General features: G+C 40.5%; 1 protein-coding gene across 1 annotated transcript in view; it reads right to left on the bottom strand.

The window, feature by feature from the left end:
* Positions 1-3,208: 3,208 nt before the first annotated feature.
* The window catches only part of HS1BP3 (HCLS1 binding protein 3), a 50,286-nt gene continuing 33,880 nt past the window's right edge, over positions 3,209-19,614 (bottom strand). Inside the window, exons 5-7 of the mRNA XM_081943159.1 lie at positions 18,641-18,798; positions 17,074-17,209; positions 3,209-5,773 (exon numbers count right to left, since the gene is read on the bottom strand). Coding sequence (XP_081799285.1) covers positions 5,527-5,773; positions 17,074-17,209; positions 18,641-18,798 — 541 coding nt within the window. The 3' untranslated portion in view covers positions 3,209-5,526. The remainder of the gene's footprint in view (positions 5,774-17,073; positions 17,210-18,640; positions 18,799-19,614) is intronic.

Raw genomic sequence — 19,614 nt, 5'->3', positions numbered from 1 at the left:
GGCATAAATTGCAGAGAAGAATGAGTAATGACTCTGGCTGCCCTGCCCCCGCCTCCCCAATATTATAGTTCCATAAAATTATGACTAACAAAGAAATAAATAGCACATCTGCTGGGATCATCAAAGCAGAGTCAAGAACTTTATAATTGCATTCTTAAGTGCCCATTGAGCACATCAGGGTTTATTTCTGGGAAAATATGCTCACTATTAAGCATAGGCTATGTGATTTTCCATGCAGGTAGAAGAGATATGACAATAAGCAGCATGAGTAGATTTTATCATGCTTCTTTGTTCTTCCTATATTTTTCAAGTGCTGTTAATCATTGTTATTCCTGATTCTTTTAGTTGTTAAGTTTGCAGTTTTCACATTGAATAATCATTTTCTTATTTCTCTTACAGCTTTTGCAGTATCATTAGAACATAATTTCTGATGGCACAGAAAATGAGCCAGCATATTCAAAAGTAAATTATCAGAAAGCAAATTTGCAGTTGGTAACAGTCAAGATTTCTTTCACTTATTCAAGCATCTCGTGAATAGAAATCCACTCTTGACACTTTTTCAGCAGGAACACATTCAAGATCCTAAATATTTATGCTTATTGCTCGGACGGGAATGAGCAAGCCATGACCATCCAGATGTTATAGGGCGCAACACTCTATCACTGTTATTCATGCTGGCTTGGACAGCAGACAAGCTATTATTTGCTGTCCAGAATGATATAGCTGAGCAAACCAAGAAGCGTTGCCACTAATTTTGATTTATTTCTGAGTACCATTTATGGCTTAATTCCACGTCTGCTTAAGTCGTAAATCATTAGTGTCCGTGAACCATTGGGGCTCTTTTGGATGCCAATAGATATAACTTTAGGAAGCTGTATTCCACTCTCGGCTCAGCAGTGGTTGTCTTGGGAAATAGTTTGTTGGCTTTAATTCCCTAGCTGCAATATTAAAGATTTATTTTATATAATCCTGTTAGCCAAAGGAGCTATAACAGAGAATTCAGGCATGAAAAACTAAGCAGTGTTTGATCTTAAAAGGTCTGATGTCCCTTATTCAGTATGATTAAAATTCTTTGTAGGGAAACTGCTCAAAGGGAACATCCATTTTCTAAAGAAAGTCCTGCTGAATTCAAAGGTCCTTGCCTTCCAGTTCTAGCACTCTCAGTTCTAGTTGCTTCACCATTGTTGCTTGCTGTTATCACTTTGCAACACATAGCGTAACGAACCACAATGCCTATTATCTTCCCCTCCCCAGCTACTTTTCTGTATTTCACTTCCTTTGAAGTTTAGAATTGCTGTAACAGGTAGATGTCCCAGAATTGTTCCTCTTGTTTTATTTTAGTTGATTGGCCAAATAAATAATGGAATGCTATTTTAATAGCCCCTTGACTTTTAGGCATAGTTAACTGAATGTTGTGAATGATGTTAGTATTTTGGTTTTTTTACCCTATATCAGTGATGGCTAACCTTTTTGCCATCGCGTGCCAAAAGCGGGGGGAGTGCGAGCGGGTCATGCATGTGGGTGCAACTCCTCACTCTCCCCCCACTTTTGGTGTGCGATGGAACGGTGGACCTGTTTTTTGCCCTCCCCAGGCTCCAGAGGTTTCTAAGAACCTGGGGAGGGTGAAAACAGCCTGTCAGCCCCCCCCAAGGCCCTCCGGAGGCCGGAAATGGCCCGTTTTCTTATTTGTGGGTTGCCCCTAGAGCCATTTTTTGCCCTCCGGAGGCTTCAGGAGGCTTTCCTGAAACCTCCAGAGGGCAAAAAGCAGCCCTACGGGCAACCAGGAAAGCCATTCCCAAACTTCCGGGTTGCCTGTAGGGCCGTTTTCCGCCCTCCTGAGGCTTCAGGGAAGCCTCCTGAAGCTTCTGGAGAGCAAAAAACCACCCCTATGGGCAACCCGGAAGTCCATTCCCAAACTTCCAGTTTGCACGTTGCATTGTTTTTCGCCCTCCGGAGGCTTTAGGAAAGCCCCTGGAGGGCAAAAAATAGCCGAAAATGAAGGCTGAAATCAGCTGGCCAAGTTCATATAGGTTCGCCATCATGGCCCTATATGAATTAAGATCTTAAATCAGAGAAGGAGAGGTCGATGTGGGCATGTTGTGTTTTATGGAGTTAAATGACTCTTGCTTTGTAAGTCTTACAACAAAGTGTTTTTTGCCTTTATGGAGAAAAGGAGAAAACCAGCAACCAATGCCACAGTTAGTCTTGGATGTATGGCCACAGTTAAGCCCCATAATTTCATAGCTAAGCAAGACAGTTAAGTGAGTTGTGCCCCATTTTGCAATCTTTTGGCCACAGTTGTTAAGCAAATTGCAGAAGTGACTCACACTTCAGTTGTTAAGTGAATCCGGCTTCCCCCATTGACACTGCCCGTCAGAAGCCAGCTGGGAAGGTTACAGAGGATGATCATGTTGTGGCCCACCAGTGGTCAGCGGAGCTGGTGGCAGATTCGGACAGTGAGGAGGTTGGGGAGGAACATGAGCCAGTCTTGGAGTCTGGAGAAGGCTCTGATGAGGGCTCTGTGTTGGAGGCAGAGTTGGGGCCGTCTGACAGTTATCAGCTGCCTTCGGAGTCAGACATCAGTGAGGCAGACGAACAGCTGGAGCTTGTTCCATGTGCACGCATGCGCAGAGTTGCCAGATGAAGGGAACAGCTAAGGAATAAGGGCCAACTTGGGAATAAGACCACAGGTGGACGTTAAATGCCCCCTCCCTGAGGGAATAAGAGAGGAGCGAAAGGGGAGTGGAGTTTGCAGAAGACAATTAGTTCGTTTAATTGGTTCGTGACTCTCAGAGGTTCCTTTGAAGATATCGGCCTGGCAGCTCTCCAAGACAGATAAGGTCTGTGACTGTAAATTCACCCTTAAAAGACTTTGCTAGATGTGAATGAGCAGAATTCACAGTAAATTAATAAAAGAGTTTTTTGTTGGGACAAGGAGTCTGCTTCGTAGTTTGGGGAAGACTAGGTCAGAGCAGTTCACATGACTCTGGGACTCTGCAACCTTCATAAATTCATGCCAGTTGTCAAGTGCCTGAATTTTGATCCTATGACCACAGGGATGCTAGAGTGGTTGTAAGTGTGAAAACTAGTCAGGAGTAATTTTCAACAGTCATTAAACAAATGGCCTTAAGTCGAAGATCACTTGTACACAATACACAATCTGACATAACTCTTTTTAAAGTAAAAGAATTCTTTCTTCCAGTTTAGGCCAACAACTTTTATTGTGTATTTATTCCACCTCATCTCTCAAAGGCAAAATATAGCACATAAATATACTTTATTATGTAAAATATGTTTCCAATGAAATATTTAGGGCAATATACAATATGCTGTGAATGTAAATAATTATTTTAAAATTCAAAGCCTTCTATAGAAAATACAAGGAAATATAGAAACACTTAAAACAATTTGACTTGGTTATCATCAAATCACCAAAGTAAACTGAAGAGAAAAAAAATCTGTGGAATTCTATTTGGCCTTTTGATATGATGACATTAAAAGAACAAATCAGATATCCTGTGGAAAAACAGAATGTTAAAGATTCTTCAGGATATCAAGTGTTTTGCAACATTATCACAGGAGATCAAATCCAATGTATATTGTCACAAATCCATACATTCTACGATGCTTGTGCAACCAACAATTTCTAGTTTTGATTCTGTATTCTTATTGGATCATTTATCTGTGATTTGGTCTGATTCTGACTCTTCCCACCTGGCAGAAGAACAGGCAATGGCATAGGGCTGGAGAAACAAGGGAGTCTCATTTTTGGCACAGCCAAACCCACAAGACATCTGGGAAGGTCACAGCTCTCTCTTGTCTATATCTACTTGACTTCTTTCTCACGTTGCAGTTTGTTTCCCCAACTGACCATAACTCAACTGCAGTCAAGATGTTTCTCAGCACTAACCCAGTTATATTTAGAAAAACTACGCTAACATATTTTTGGCACCCCTTGTCTAGTACTGTACTGCATGTAATATAACATTTCTAAATTAGGGATTGTTTTTAAGGATACCGTTCTGTTTAGAATAGGTGCGATGTTATACAGCCCTCTTAGGACTAATGTCAAAAATACTTGAAAAGTGTTGAATATAGACCTTTGAGAAGAGTTGGTTGCAGCTGGCATGGAAGAAAGGGATGTTTGAAATAGAAAAAGGGATGACGAAAAGAGGGCAAATGGGTAGGGGTCACCCTTTTGCTGTGCATTTCTCTTCTATTCATCGCCCCCTTACAATAATGACTTTCAACAGGAGAGAATTATCCATTCTGATTGCAGATGAGAAAAGATAACAAACGGTACTAACTTCCCTTAATTTTATTGTACCACCTTATGTTTTGTTCCATGCTGTGTTTGTTATTTACTCCTCAAGGGAAATGTTTAATACTGTATTAGTAGTGCTTCATCATTTCATTTTATTTAAAATAAAGCATTATAAATGGAACAGTATGCATTAAACATGTACGCATTTTAAAGTGCTTTAATTGCTTTTTTTGCATTCCAGACAGGTTAACGAGTTATCAAATATTTGGTATTATGGCTTAATTCACTTTGTTGGGGCTGGGCCACCTGAGTGAAAAACACAGACTGTTCATATAAAAAGAGTATGCTGTCAAATAATTAATTAGCTCTTATCTAACTCAACTATCATATATAATTCAGCTATCAAAACTGAGGTGGTGGTGTTCATTTTCCTAATCCTGCCATAAGCAGTGGGGGTGGGGGTTTGGCACCTAACAAATGATACTTTTCTTCCCACCGAACAATGATGAGAGATGCGAGTCTTTAACATCAAAAAGAAGCACCCTTCTTAACGCTGAGGATGGGACTATTCCCAAATTAAAAAGACATTAAAAACAGCCATCATTCACATCATTATTCTGGAATTTCTTGCAGACGCTTTCCTGCCATGTTCTGCAGACATTTCAAGCTGGCTCCAGCGTACCACAAAAACCTACCATCTGATCAGAAAATTGAGACACAAATAAGGCCATTCATACAGAAAGCCCTTTAGGCAGGCTCCCAAGGATCCTAGACTCAATGCATTATAACCCTTAAAGAAGAAATACGACTCTGAAAAAATGCTTTTATGCATGTTCCTTGCACTTCAGTGGTATTTTTTCCAAGAAGTTTTGAAAACAATCTGGAAATGAACAACTTCTATTTAACAACAACAATTCCAACCTAGTGTCAATATTTAATCCAACCGTGCTAGTTCCTTTTATTAATTCTGACCTCTGATACTTTTCAAGCCAAATAATCCATTTGCTCAAAGGTTAGCGGCATTCTTTTTATCGGCTCAGTTCTGGCCACAGTCTTTTACGTTCTTAAAAACAAGGCATTGTTAATTAAAACATTGTGGCAAACTTCATAGCTTTTTGCAGAATTCTAACCCCAATATCAAGTTCCATTGTTTTAAAACAAACCAATGGAGCCAAAGGAGCAATCAAAAGGGCAAGCAAGGACATGCTAGACATCCAGGACGCAGGTGGCCGATGGAAAACCTTCCTCCTGTGGCAAGTGCTTCAGAAAAGGCTTGGCTCTGCACTACCGAGGGATTCATTTTCCTTAATGTATTTGAGAATGTCCACCTCATCCATCCTTTGGATCTTCTCTTCCGTCGGCTGTCCCGTTCGGGTTGGAGAAGATGAGAATTTTTTCTCAGGTACCACCGGCTTCCTAGGTATTGCGGGTTTAGATGCCACGTTGGGTTTGGGTTTAAGCTTGGGCTTAGAGCTCACCTGCAAAAACTTTTCAAAGTCATCTTCCACTCTGAAACAAAAAAGAAATGCCTTTTTTATTTTATTTGAGCAAGTCCGACATGATACAAGTTGTTATGCCCCCGTTGGAGTCTGAATCCAAGGGGGAAGATGAACAGTTGACAGAGAGCGGGAGAGTGGCTCTGTTGGCTGTGAAGAAACTGGGGAAGGACAAAGTCAGGCTGGGCAGAGAAGGGGAAGAGGTAGAACAATTGAGAGGGGGTTCAGATGAAGACCAAGGCCCACCCCCTCCTCATCCTAGGGCAGTGTTTCTCAAATAGTGGGGCGCGCCCCCCAGGGGGGGCGCGAGGCTCCATAAAGGGGGGCACGAAGGCTCCCTTTCCATCTGGGTGCAAACGAGGACCCAGGAGCAACAGGCGGGGTCCCGCCACCACGTTCAACAGTTTGCTTTTCCTCTCCCCGCTCGCGCGAAGGGCATCTGCGCTGCTGGCGCCGTCCGCCGCTTGGTTTTTTTTTTCAAAGCACGGAGGATGGATGCCGCTCTGGAAGTACGCTCTATGGTTGTGGGCTGCAGATTGTACAACCATACAGCGTACTTCCAGAGCGGCATCCATCCTCCGTGCTTTGAAAAAAAAAACCAAGCGGCGGACGGCGCCAGCAGCGCAGATGCCCTTTGCGCAAGCGGGGAGAGGAAAAGCAAACTGCTGAACGTGGTCTATGGGTATAAATTCATTTAAAAGTCTCTTCATTCTTTCTGTCAACTTCCCTCTCCAGCCATGCAGAGCCCCATTCATTCACCTAGGGGCATTCCGAAGGCACCGAGCCGCGGGAGGCAGAGGGCGGCGAACAGGCGCTCGCGTTGCTTGGTGCCTTCCAGGTACTGCTAGGTCGGTCAGCGGCGCTGTACCCGGCTGGAAAGGGGGGTTGCCGGGCGGCTGCTCATAAGCTTGGTCACCTCATGGCTGCTGCGTTGCTGCCCAAGGCCATATTTCGTGGGTCAAAAAAATATAATTTTCGGGGAAACACGGTATCCCAAGAAACAGAAATAGCATTTTAAAAAGTCTTTTGAAAATCTCGAAGTTCCTTGTATCTGGTGGGTGTTATCCTTTATCTAAAAGGGTTCGAACTTTGATTTTTTTTCACTATTAAAGTTCATAACATGTCCTATTTATAGGAAACATTTGGACTGTATTTTTGTTTGATCCTGCTGATAGGACCCTACAAGGAAAGGATTATATCATATCATTGCAGTTGTAATTGGATTTGGAACAATAATTGTAATAGACAAATGATACTATTTACAGTCGTGCGGGGGGGGGCGCGAAATGTTTTCTTCTTCCTAGGGGGGGCATGACAGAAAATAATTGAGAAGCACTGTCCTAGGGCATGCAGGGAAGAACGGAGACGAGAGCAACGTAGGTTCCGTAGCTTACAAGGGAGGAAAGGCGCCTGATTCCCTTCACAAGGCACACCTGGGGATGGAGTTTAAAGGAGAGGCAAATGGGAGGGGTGGTTGTCAGGAACAAACACTGAGTTTAACTGCTTATCTGAGTTCCTGGAATCCTCTCAGCTGGTTAGATTTACTGCTGTGCTACTTCACTTCTACTTCACGCCCCGGGTCATAGCACAAATAGTCCTCAACTTACCACAATTTGTTTAGTGACCATTCAAAGTTACAACAGCAGAGTTTATGACCATTTTTCACATTTAAGATCATTGTAGCACCCCCATGGTCATGTGATTTAGATGCTTGACAACTGACTCACATTTATGACTGATCTAGTGTCTCAGGGTCATGTGATCCCCTTTTGTGACCTTCTGACAAGCCAAGTCAATGGGGAAGCCAGATTCACTGAACAACCAGGTTACTATCTTAACTCACTTAACTCACAATGTCGTAAAATGGAACAAAACTCACTTAACAAATTTCTCCCCTAACCGTAAACATTTTGGGCTCCATTGTAAGTTGAGGACTACCTGTAGTAAATGCCTGTCTTCCTCTACACATTACAAACATGGCGAAGGGCCACATTCGCTTTGCACATGGGAGTTTCAAATGCAAACTGCTCACTTAATCTTCAGGTGGTAATCAAGTACAGATAGTCCTCAATTTACAACACAACATTTAATTTAGTGGCCATTTAAAGTTAGCCATGCCATGGGAAAAAGTGATTTATGACTATTTTTTCACACTTATAACTGTTGCAGCATGCCCATGGTCACGTGATCCCAAACTCAGACACTTGGCAACTGACTCATATTTATGACGGTTGCAGTGTCCCCAGAGTCATGTGATCACCGTTTGCAATCTTCTGACAAACAAAGTCAATTGGGGAAGCCAGATCCACTTAAAACTGAACTCCTAAAATATCAACTGCAGTGATTCACTTAACAACTGTGGCAAGGAAAGTCATAAAACGGGGTAGAACTCAGCTAAAGTCTCACTCAGCAACAGAAATTTGGGGCTCAGCTGTGGTCGTTAAGTCGAGGATTACCTGCATACTCTTAGGATACCAGGGAAGTGGGGAAAGAGTTTCTCCAATATTCCTGATTGTAGCTGCCTGGAATCATTCTAATCAGTGGTGAAATGCAATTTTTTTTACTACTGGTTCTGTGAGTGTGGCTTGGTGGGCGTGGCAGGGGAAGGATAGTGCAAAATATCCATTCCCACCACACTATGGGGCCAGCCAGAGGTGGTATTTGCCGGTTCTCCGAACTACTCAAAATTTCCACTACCGGTTCTCCAGAACCTGCTGAATTTCACCCCTGCTTCTAATAAAGGGAGCATAAAGTTTGGGTTACTTTTCCAAGACCAGCCCAAAACAACATGGGAAGAATGTTCAACAGCCATCTCCCAGTCACACAAGCCCAAGAATTCCTGTACCTTATAAGGTTTCATGTTGTAATACTTGAGACACCCTTGGGACCAGAGAATGACATTAATATCAGGCAATTTCCTGGGCATCTGAATCCTGGCAATTATCTAAATCAGGGCTGGGCAAACGTTTGGTGGCCATGATCTTTCTATCTTTTGAAAGGGAAAGCCCGGGGGGGGGTGCTACCGGCATTACTGCCGGTTCGGCACATATTTGCACCTAAAAAGTTCTGCTCATGAGCACAACGTTAGAAAAGGGAGAAAAAATAAAAATTTTGCAATGAAGATGCACAGAACTGAAAATCAAGATGGCGCTGCTGCCGATAGAACCAGTTCGGGGGCGTGGCAGGCCATGTGACTACCTACTCGGCTGAACCGGTCCAAACCGGTAGGAGCTTATCTCTGTACTAACACATCTCAGTTGCCCCTAAGTGGAACTTTCCCCCAAACTTTGTTTTACTATCCACCTCTTTTTTTTTAAAAAAAAAAATGATATTCAACTTATTGAAAAACTTCCTGTACATTAAAGAAGGGGTCTCCAACCTCGCCTGCTTTAAAACTTGTGAACTTCAAACTCCCAGATTTCCTCAGCCAGCATGGTGGGCTTGCTGAGGAATTCTGGGAGTTGAAGTCCACAAGTCTTAAAGTAGCTGAGGTTGGAACTCCCTGCATTAATGTTTTTCAGTATATTCCATCTCCAAATGGCAGAAGAGGGGGTCCCTGAGGCTGAATATGACCCTGGCTGAGAGACTGACCATCCTGTTCTAAACAGAGGAAAATGTAGGCTAAAATGAGGTTGATTCTTTTCCCCCTCCTGAAGCACAGGGCAGCAGCCAAGCAGAATTTTTTCATGTCTATATCCAGGTGCTTTTCTATTTTTAGTTTGTGCAGCCATGTGAAAATATTGCCCCAATACAGTTGACCAGGGTATTTTTGGTAAGATTGTCTTATGCTCAGATATGTGATTGTGTTAACAAAAAGCATCACCTATTCACAATCATTAAATTGTGTCCAAAAAAGCATAACGAACGTGGACATTGCATTACCGACTGTTGGCATTTAGAAAACTCCGCATGGATTAGCTACAGAAATCCTGATGAATGGTTAATCTTATAAAAGAATGAGATCTTTAAAAATCCAGGCCCAATATGGAAGTGAGGACTTTAGCTTTTGGCAAGGGAAATGCAACTTTGGAAGGTATGAATTTCATTATATTTTATGGAGTCAGAAAAACAAACGAAACGTAGCAACTGTCTGAAAATATTAAGCAATGCCATCTGATGGAAAAAAATGTGTAGCTGTTATTTAAAAGAGATTTATAAGCAGCTCAGACATCTATGGACTATTTTTATTTAAAGGTCTCTAAACAAAGAAATCTACGTTCTATTTTTAAATCTAAACACATTAAGTCCACTTTAAAAAAGGAAACACATTGTTTGAATATCTTATCATAATACTATCATGATTTAACTTCGGCCTACTCTTAATGGAAAAATATCTATGGTTTCTAAATATGCCAAAAAAAAAGAAAAATGGAAACACAAGATAATTGCTATGTAATGTCCAAAGACAATAACACACCACAGATGTAGTACTATTCAGCCAAAAGAGATTCTACAATGGGGAACTGCATCTAATCCATAGAACAAAAACAATATTTATTCATCTGTACAAAGCCACTGAATGTAAGGTATTTGTTTTAGGGACAAGAACACATTTGATAAATAATTGCATTTCTGATATGAAAGCCACAAGAAAGTATCTCAGCAATCATGCATAATGGCTCAAAACTTGCAGTGTAAACACAGAAACTTTTCTGTGTTGAAAATATTAATGTTGAGCACCCACAGGGTACTCATAACTAAGAAAGATAGATGATTATTCAATCTCATCAGATTTATTGCAAAGAAAAAATAATGACATTAACAGAGTCCTGGAAGGTGGATATCAGCCCCCATTTCCTGCATTAACAAGTATGTTTAAAGTGGAGCCTTAATTTATCATATTCCTAACTGCCTCTTGACAGAAGCGAGATGTTATTACTTATATGCCTGATAAAGAAGAAGGAATCTACAGCTGTCTGGTTCTGCAATATTTTGCAAATATTCATTCTCAGGTTCAGAGAATTCCATTATATTTACGGTAATATGGACGCTGCAGGCAGTCCCTGACTTATGACCATAATTGATTTCAGAATTGTAGTCATATAAGCTGTGCCACCCTTTGGACCACATCCAATGTTATCCTTTTTGTAGCAGTCATTAAATAAATTATTGCAAACACACTAGACATTAAGTGAATCCATTGTCTGCAATGGGCATTTTCAACAACAACAACAACAAAAACCCTCACTGTAAATCATGGGCTTGTATGGCTGGTTGCCAAATAACCAAAAAGCTATCATGTGACCATAGAGGAAAAGGGATAGTCATTAGAACTATGAATCAGGAATGTAAGTAGCACTGGGGAGGTCTGTCACAACTTTGAGCATTTGCTAAGTGACCCATTGTAAGTCAAGAACAACCTTTACCTACTCGATCAATGAGACTGTCCTTGGAGAGTCAACCGGTGCCTGTCAATAAATGCGGAAGAAGCTCCTATTGGCTGCGGTGCACCTGCCGGCTGACGGGACAATCACAGCCCTCCAATTGGCCACCCGTCTGAAAGCTATGGTATAAATAGCTGTCAGGCGGGGGTTGCGTTGTTCGTTTGTTCTGTTCATTGTTACTCAAGTTAATAAAGGTTATCTTGCATCGGCCATCGCGTCTCATCGTTGCCTTAGAGGGAGATTCAGCAGAGACCATGTGAAACAGAGGTGGTATTCAGCAGGTTCTGACCCGTTCTGGAGAACCGGTAGCAGAAATTTTGAGTAGTTTGGAGAACCAGTAAATATCACCTTTGACTGGCCCCACCCCCATCTATTCTCTGCCTCCTGAGTCCCAGCTGATTGGGAGGGAATGGGGATTTTGCAGTAACCTTCCCCTGGAGTGAGGTGGGAATGGAGATTTTACAGTATCCTTCCCCTACCACACCCACCAAGCCATGCCCACAGAACCAGTTTAAAATATTTTAAATCCCACCACTGATGTGAAACTGCTGTAGGCTTACCATTCACTCCTCACCACTCTTTCCACTTTAAAGAGAAAGTGTTTTTCAACAAAAACAGAATATCCTTGTGACCTGTAACACTGGGCTCACTTTTCTAGTGGATCCTCCCTTGCTGACACACTTACTCCCCGTGAGTGAGGATTTTGATCAATTCTGCAATTTCATCTTCATTCTGAATTGCTACAATTATCTCATTCTCTGAATATTTATCTGGCTTTTACATCAAAGGTTTCCTGATATTCTCGGTAGTTAAAGTGTGAGCCCTTTTTCCACTGACAAAAAAGCCCCATTCCCAGAGCAAAAAAATAACATACTGTAAGTAGGCCTTAGCTAACCATATAGTAAGAGTGATTTCAGCAGGTATAATTCTCTCCTTACTCCCATAGCAACTTGACCTTATAATCTTCTCTAATGAAATTCTTTATAAAGCAGGCATCTATTTGTAATTCAAGAGCTATGGCGTTTATTCATTTATTTAATCAACCTTTCAAGGCTACTGTATTTCCCGGCAGCCACCTGTGTTTCTCTGATGAGAGAGAAGGCAGAGAAAATGAAGGAGCACTGAGGAACTTGTTCAGAATTGTGAGATCAATAAAAGGTTCCTCACCGATCTGTAACAACAGCTATTCAAGTTGATCTATCAAATCAACTGATGTTTGTAGCTCTGATTCTTGAAAAATTGTTGGCTGCACTTTAAGAGGAGATTGAGGTTTGTTGTGACTCTAGACAGATTATGTTCCAACTAGCACTTTTTCTGAATCCCCGCCATGCTTCCTTTGTAATTGCTAAACGTTACAGTGACGTGCGGTGAGGTTTATGGCTGGTGACGTTATCAGGAAGGCGGAGAATGGGACCACATGTGCAGGAGGCTGAGGCAGCCTCAGCCTCCTGCACACATGGTCCCATTCCCCGCCTTCCTGAGTCAACATGAAGGGGACCGCGGAGCGCAAGCTGGCGGAGCCCGCTCTGCAGTCCCCTTCAAGTTGACTCAGGAAGGCAGGGAATCGGACCACGTGTGCCTTTTCCCTTTTCCTTTTTTTTTCTTTTCATGATGAGAGCGGTGAGGCTCTGCCTCCCCTGCCTCCCCTGATCGCACGTCCCTGGTTACAGGTAACAGTCAAGGCAAATATTTAATATAGATATCATTACAGAACCCCCCCCTTCCCTCTCTCCCTCCCTCCCTCCCTCTCTCTCTCTCTTTCTCTCTGTAGGCTCCAGTCAAGTCCCTGGCTTGAACAGCAATCCTGCTTAAAATGTTTGAAATTACCAACCCAGTAATTATGATAATTGCAGTTGTCAAACAAGCATCAATGGGGGAGGGGGGGAGCCAAATTCAGTATGATTTCCTGCTAAGATAGTCAACTGAAAATTAAATTAATCCCTACTTTAAATCCATGATCTCTATCACACAAGGCAGCATTTCTTAAGTAGGTAGAAACAGGAACTTGGGTAAAGGATACAAGGAAAGCCTTAAAATGAAGTTGATATGCTTTAGGATTATTGCCTTCTGGTGCCAAGCAATGTCTGAACAAGGTGGTCTGTTGGGTTTATCTTTAATCAGTTAATGGTCTTCTGTGTAGAAGTAATTTTCTGAGGTAAACTAGTTAGGGTGAATTCCCAGTTCTCCAACAGGTACCCACAAAATGCATTGGATTATCAAAACCCTCATCCATCCATTTTACTTTTCCAGAGGCCATGGCTTTTCATGCTTGAACTAAACATGTAATCTGCAAAGTCAGGGAACATGGTGGGTATCCAAGTATCTGTGGACACCATGTTAGAAGACCCAGGGTTAGAAAACAAGAAGGTCCATTACCCAATTTCCTGTAAGGATCAAACTAGAGACAAACAGGGAATCCACAACTGAACAAACAATTTTATACTATGGACTATTTATATATTTTTATTATTTTCTGTCATTGCCATATTAAATATATATAAATATTGAGCTGAAGTACTTCCTTTAGACTGGTATATACTTTAGATTACATATTATCTACTTTCCATTATACACAGATCATCTTCCTTTAAGAAAAGGAAGAAGTAGACTTTATATACAATTCTAAAGAGAGTTTCCATATATCCCTTCCTGTAACACTGCTAAATACCAGTGCCTTGAGGGCTCATAAAAACTAATGCACTATATATAATCATGAGTTCAATTCTCAATAGAATGTTGAGTTTCCTAGAAAGATTTGTGGCTAAGTATGTCTGATGAATCCCAAACAGGCAAACTTGTCCATGGCATTGCCAGCTGGTGGCCATTTCAAGTAAAAATAACAGAAGTATACATACAATGTGTAAAAATAGAGAAACCGAATCCTGAAGGATGAGAATCATATGAAATCTTGTTTATAAGGATGTGATATAAAGTAAGATTGCAGTAGTGGTGAATATCTGTGGGTGGAGGATGAGGATGGTTCTCTGAGCTTGTGGGTTGGTTTCTGAATGTTTCATTACCAGACTAGGTAACAACAGAATTTAGCAAATGTCAGTGTTGGTGTTCTTCTGCTTATAAGGGCTTTATGTGGGTCTATCAGTAGGTCTTGTGATGGTAGGATCACATCAGGTGAAGATCTAGTGATGGGTCTTGTGAGGAGGCGTCAGGTGTGGGTCATGTCTGGTGAAGGTCTTGTGCTGGATCTTGTGAGAGGTCAGGTGTGGGTCATGTAAGGGGAAAGTCTTGTGAAAATGTAAGAGACATACATTTCTTGAATGAGACCTTTAAAAAAGGTAGGCTGTAAATGCCATTTTAAAGACAGACGTTATACTTGGGTGTGTGTGTGTATAACAGAGTCTTATAGTTATATGTGTCCAAACAATATAAACTTCCTAAATTGTTTTCTTTTTCCACACTTTCTTGCTGAAATACCAATTTCAGCTACCCTCCCTTTCTTTGAGTTATCTCCTTTCTTAATCACAATCACAAATATATATTGCAGCATATGCTTGCTTATCCATTATTTTGTAGAAACCATTACAAATTTCCAGTAAACAATGAGAGAATATGAGGGAGTAGAACATTTGCCCTACTTTATCTGTGTCAGTGACAATCCAGAATAGGTTCCAAGCTACATAAAAATATAGGTTGCAGACTTTCAGGCTTATTTTACTTGATTTATTCAGAAATCATTTGACTTAATATACATATGATTAGTGAATGGTCTGGTTCCCAGAAATTGATATTTAATTCACAGGCCTCAAAAAGTAGGATTTTCTTACATGAACAAAACATCCATCTCCGATTATAAGAATAAAACATAAAATGGAGGAGGGGGGAAGAGGAGGGACAAAACACACACACACACACACACATTTCCCAGCTATATAATTCAAATAAAATAGAGTTATACCTTGGAGACTTCATGTCTTAAAAGTTCAGGTGTTCTCTTACGCATAAAAAATGCATTAACATTTTCTTCTGAGCAAACTAAGGTAAGTGTCTCTGATGAGACGTGTTATTACAAAATGTTCCATTATAAACAATGAAGAAGAATCATGTTTCCAAGAGACTTCGTGCATTAGAGTGTTTTTCTTCTTCTTTCCATTATGAATAGGTTATTCAAGCTCTAAAATGTTTCTAAGAGCCTAACTTCCATTCTCTCCTCCCACCCCAAATTTAAATGCAAGTGCCTCCCTAGCCTTGGTGATAAGTGATTCGACTGAATTTCAAAGAACTCTAGTTAAAATGTGCAGCATAGTTCAGTAAATTGAAACTGTAATATAGAATTATACTATTGGTGAGTTCCAGTCTTAAGTCAAATTATCAGCAGATTCACTGAAATCAGTAAGGCGTAAATTAATTGTGATTAATCCATTGATTTCAATGGATCTGAATAATTCAGTCTGTAAACAATCCAATATTTTTTTTTAGAAAGCAAAGAACTGCTAGAAAAGTAAATGCTTTAAAGTGTTTGGATTATGCCTGTAAGAAATATTTTCTCTATCAAAATGCAAGAATTTATATGACTTCATAAATATCTAGAGTTCCCAATTACTCTCCAGTCTCTATGTGCTTCAGACACCAGTGTAGAGGTTGGTGGCTTAGTAGCTTAATGAAACTGCAGCTGATCTCTGCTCCAGCGATTCAAGCCCTAGCGTTGTATGTTAGGTGAGCTCCCATCACTTGCCTCAGCTTCGGTCCATCTAAAAGTTCGAAAACATGTTCTATGCAAGTAGATAAATAGGTACCACTGGTGAGGAGATGAGTTGGTACTCCTTCCAGGCAGTCAGATTACTGCCGGCTCTGAACCTTGCTGGTTTTAGCACCCATTTACGAGGCGGCTCCAGGGAAGGGAGGGGTTCTAGGATAATGCTGCAGGAAAAGCCGCTTGTCTTTCTTGGGAAGAGCGAGTATCCTACAGCAAAGCTGGCAATTGGCAGCCAAACTACTACTCTGCAATAGCATTGTGGTCTCCTGGCTAATGTAACACCATATGCCAACAACAACAACAATAATACACCAGTGGAAATGTAGTTGTTTTTTTTTTAATTTAGTAGAGAGAACCACTATATATTTGTTGCATCTAGTATATTCCTATGTGTAATCATTGTATTTTTCATACTGTACATGGTTTAAATCAGAGATTATAAGAATCTTCCCACAAGCATTATTATGTGATTTGTACCCAGGTAATAGTGTGTCTGTCTGTCATCTCCCATCTTTACTATTTTTATAAATTAGTCATGGCGACAAACATACCTATTAATCCTTCCTCTTATTTTCCCCACAACAACAACCCTATGAGGTGAATTGATTCAGATGCATGTATACGTGAGCTGAATAACAAATGTACGCAGGGCAGAAAATAATGAACTTAAGTCACAATAAGACAGATTTTACTTGGACTTTAGGAAAACTTGCTAAGAAGAGTTCAGCAATGTAACCAATTACTGAGGAGGCAATAATCTCCCTTTACTGGATTTGTTCAAGTGGGTGGATAGGTATCAATCCGGAAATTCTTTAGCACTGATTCCTTCCCTTAGTGTAGAGGTGGACTCAATGTCCTTATGGCTTTTTCTATTGCTGTGATTCCTATAGCTGGAATGAACTGATTAACTCTTGACTATTGTACACAATTTCTTTTAGCTCTGAGAAACTGCCTAGAAGAAGGGTGGATGGAAGTTCTGAAGAGGAAAACATGATGATAAAGAATAACTGAAAAACTAGAAGAATGGAGGAAACAACTATAGCTAAAATTCATACCCACTCACATTTATTTATACAATCCCAGTTGTGAAAACAGCGTGGCCTTAGTAGGCGAAAGCCTAGAAGCTTTCTTCCAGTCTTGGGCTGCTTGAGGCAGACAGGCTTGAGGAAACATGATAAACACACAACACTAAATTTATCATGCAATTCAATTGAATACCTCAATAGTTCCTCCACGTTCTCAGCAGGACTAACATTTAACAGAGGTTCTCTGTCTTCACTGGCTGTCAGCAACAGCAGTGGATCTCCAAGAGTTACCACTCCACCAAGATCTGGTCCTTCAAATAATTTCACATCTAACATGTAAACAAAAGACAGGCAGAATCAGGCCAAAATACTGGGATAAACAGCAACTATAGCCTCAATAGCAATAACATTTAGACTTATATACCACTTAACAGTGCTTTACAGTTCTCTCTAAGCAATTTACAAAGTCAGCATATTGCTCACAACAATCTGGGTCCTCTTTTTACCAACCTCAGAAGGATAGAAGGTTGAGTCAACCTTCAGCGAGTGAGAATTGAACTGCTGGCAAAATTTGCCTGCATTACTGTATTCTAACCACCGAACCATCATGGTTCTAAATGAGTTGAGTGGGCAAAGAACCTATTGGGGTTGCATGGGTGCAAGAAGAATTAACATAGAACTCGTATGACCCAGTTTCATGTAGGCCCCACCCACATAGAAGAATAAAGAGGCTTGCAAAGTGGGGAATATGAGATTCGATTGATCTATGTCACATTGTCATGAATCCTGAATTATGCTAAGTTGTATCACTAGCTTCCACTGCCAAACTATTTTGAGAGGAAATCAATCCTGAGAGAATAAGATTTTATGATACGAATTCGCTTCTGCATAGGAAACAGAAAAAAATGATCCTTATTCTTTTTTAAACATAGAATTATTTCATTCATTACGATGCTAAGTGAAGCATAGTTCATACCGGCTTCGAGGAAGCTTTGAAATATTGTTGCATTACAATTCTCTAACTAAGAGAATTGGTTAGGGTTAAGAGAATTAGCCTAACCAAGCATAACCAATAGCCCATTCCAGTTTTACACAGTAAGCTGAAAAGTTAAGCAGATACTGTATATCTTACAGATGGGATGCAAGTATTATTTTCTTTCTTTAAATTAACTCAGTATTTTTAAACATTTTGCATGAAGGACTTATGTAATAGTAACAGTTAATATGTTGAACAAGGACTAAGTTCAAACTTTCCCTTGGCCATAGAACTTCACTATGAGATCTTTGGTTATTGATGCGAGGATAAGATGAGGGGGGAGGAGAGGATGATCCAAGACATTGAATTGATCTGTCAGAGAAAATTCATGGTAGAAATGCAATAAATAAACCTAGCTAAATAAACTTTATTGTGAAATAAGTACCGTGTTTCCCCGAAAATAAGACAGGATCTTATTTTCTTTTGACCCCCAAAATAAGCGCATGGCCTTATTTTCATGGAAGTCTTATTATTTTTGAGGTACTGGAGGCAGCGAGCGTGGTCACCTCATGGCTGCTGCTGTGTTGCAATATTTTTGATGAGGGCTTATTTTCAGGGGAGGGCTTATTTTAGTGCATGTTCTCAAAAGCCCAATTAGGCTTATTATCTGGGGAGGTCTTATTTTCAGGAAACAGAGTTTTACAACCAAAGATTCTATCTTTTGTGACACTTTTTTTTTAATCCTATAGAGTATATAACAAGAAACTTGGCTATTCATTAATACCTTCTTTGACTGCCAATTTCTTCTTGTTGCCGACGGATGAAAAATCTTCAGATGTGCCAAATAGTTCTTCTCCGGGATCCACTTCTCCATGAAAAATTGTTAATTCCGTTTTACCTTCTTGAGCAGGAGAAGATGTGGGCTTCTTGGTTTTTTTAGATCTAAAAAAATTAAATAATAAACCAGAAATTACTAAGAACCTTCCGACAGGAAGGATTTCAATTTGGGACGTCGGTATTAAATCCTTTTAAACTATGTCATGACTTTGATTTCATTAGCCATGAAAGAAGAAACATGCTGCCATTGCTCCCTGGTTGAACTGCTCCATGGTTCTGAAAGTTTATTGAAAAATAAAGAAAAATAAAGAATCCTCACTCTGCCATTCTGACCCAATGTTAGTTTGATCCTTGATCTGCATGGCCTATAGCCAGTGTGGTGTAGTGGTTATAGGGCTCAGGCTAGAACCAGAAGTCTGTGAGTTTTAGTCTCACTTCAGGCACAAAATCAACTGGGTAACCTTCGGCCAGTCACACTCTTTCGGCCCTGGAAAGCAAGCAATGACAAACCACTTTTGAAACCTTGCCAAGAAAACTGCAGGGACTTGTTCAGGCAATTGCCAGGATTGTCAACACTAACTCAAAGGCATATCAGCATACATACACATATACACACTGAACTGTCTACCCTATAACCAGGGAGCTGTTGAAGGAACTCCTTCTACGTCTTCTGCTTTAAAGATGACATATGAAAGATACTAATGGGAAGAATATTTATAGTTGATCATGAAATACTGTGGGGAAAAAATAAATACAGTAGTAACAGCCAAACTTGTCAGGTCTTTTTAAAAACAAAACCATTCTACTTGGAAGAAAAACAAAACAATACAGATCCTGAAAATATATTGACATGTGCCCCCAGCAATTCATAAAGAATGGAAGACAATCCCGAGAAACATATCCCCATGTCTTCTGAAAGTA

This window comes from Natrix helvetica (genome assembly GCF_964273705.1).
Source record: "Natrix helvetica genome assembly, chromosome: 2".
NCBI classification, from domain to species: domain Eukaryota; kingdom Metazoa; phylum Chordata; class Lepidosauria; order Squamata; family Natricidae; genus Natrix; species Natrix helvetica.
The sequence above is the reverse complement of the archived record's forward strand: the minus strand, read 5'-3'. Positions and strand labels throughout refer to the sequence as shown.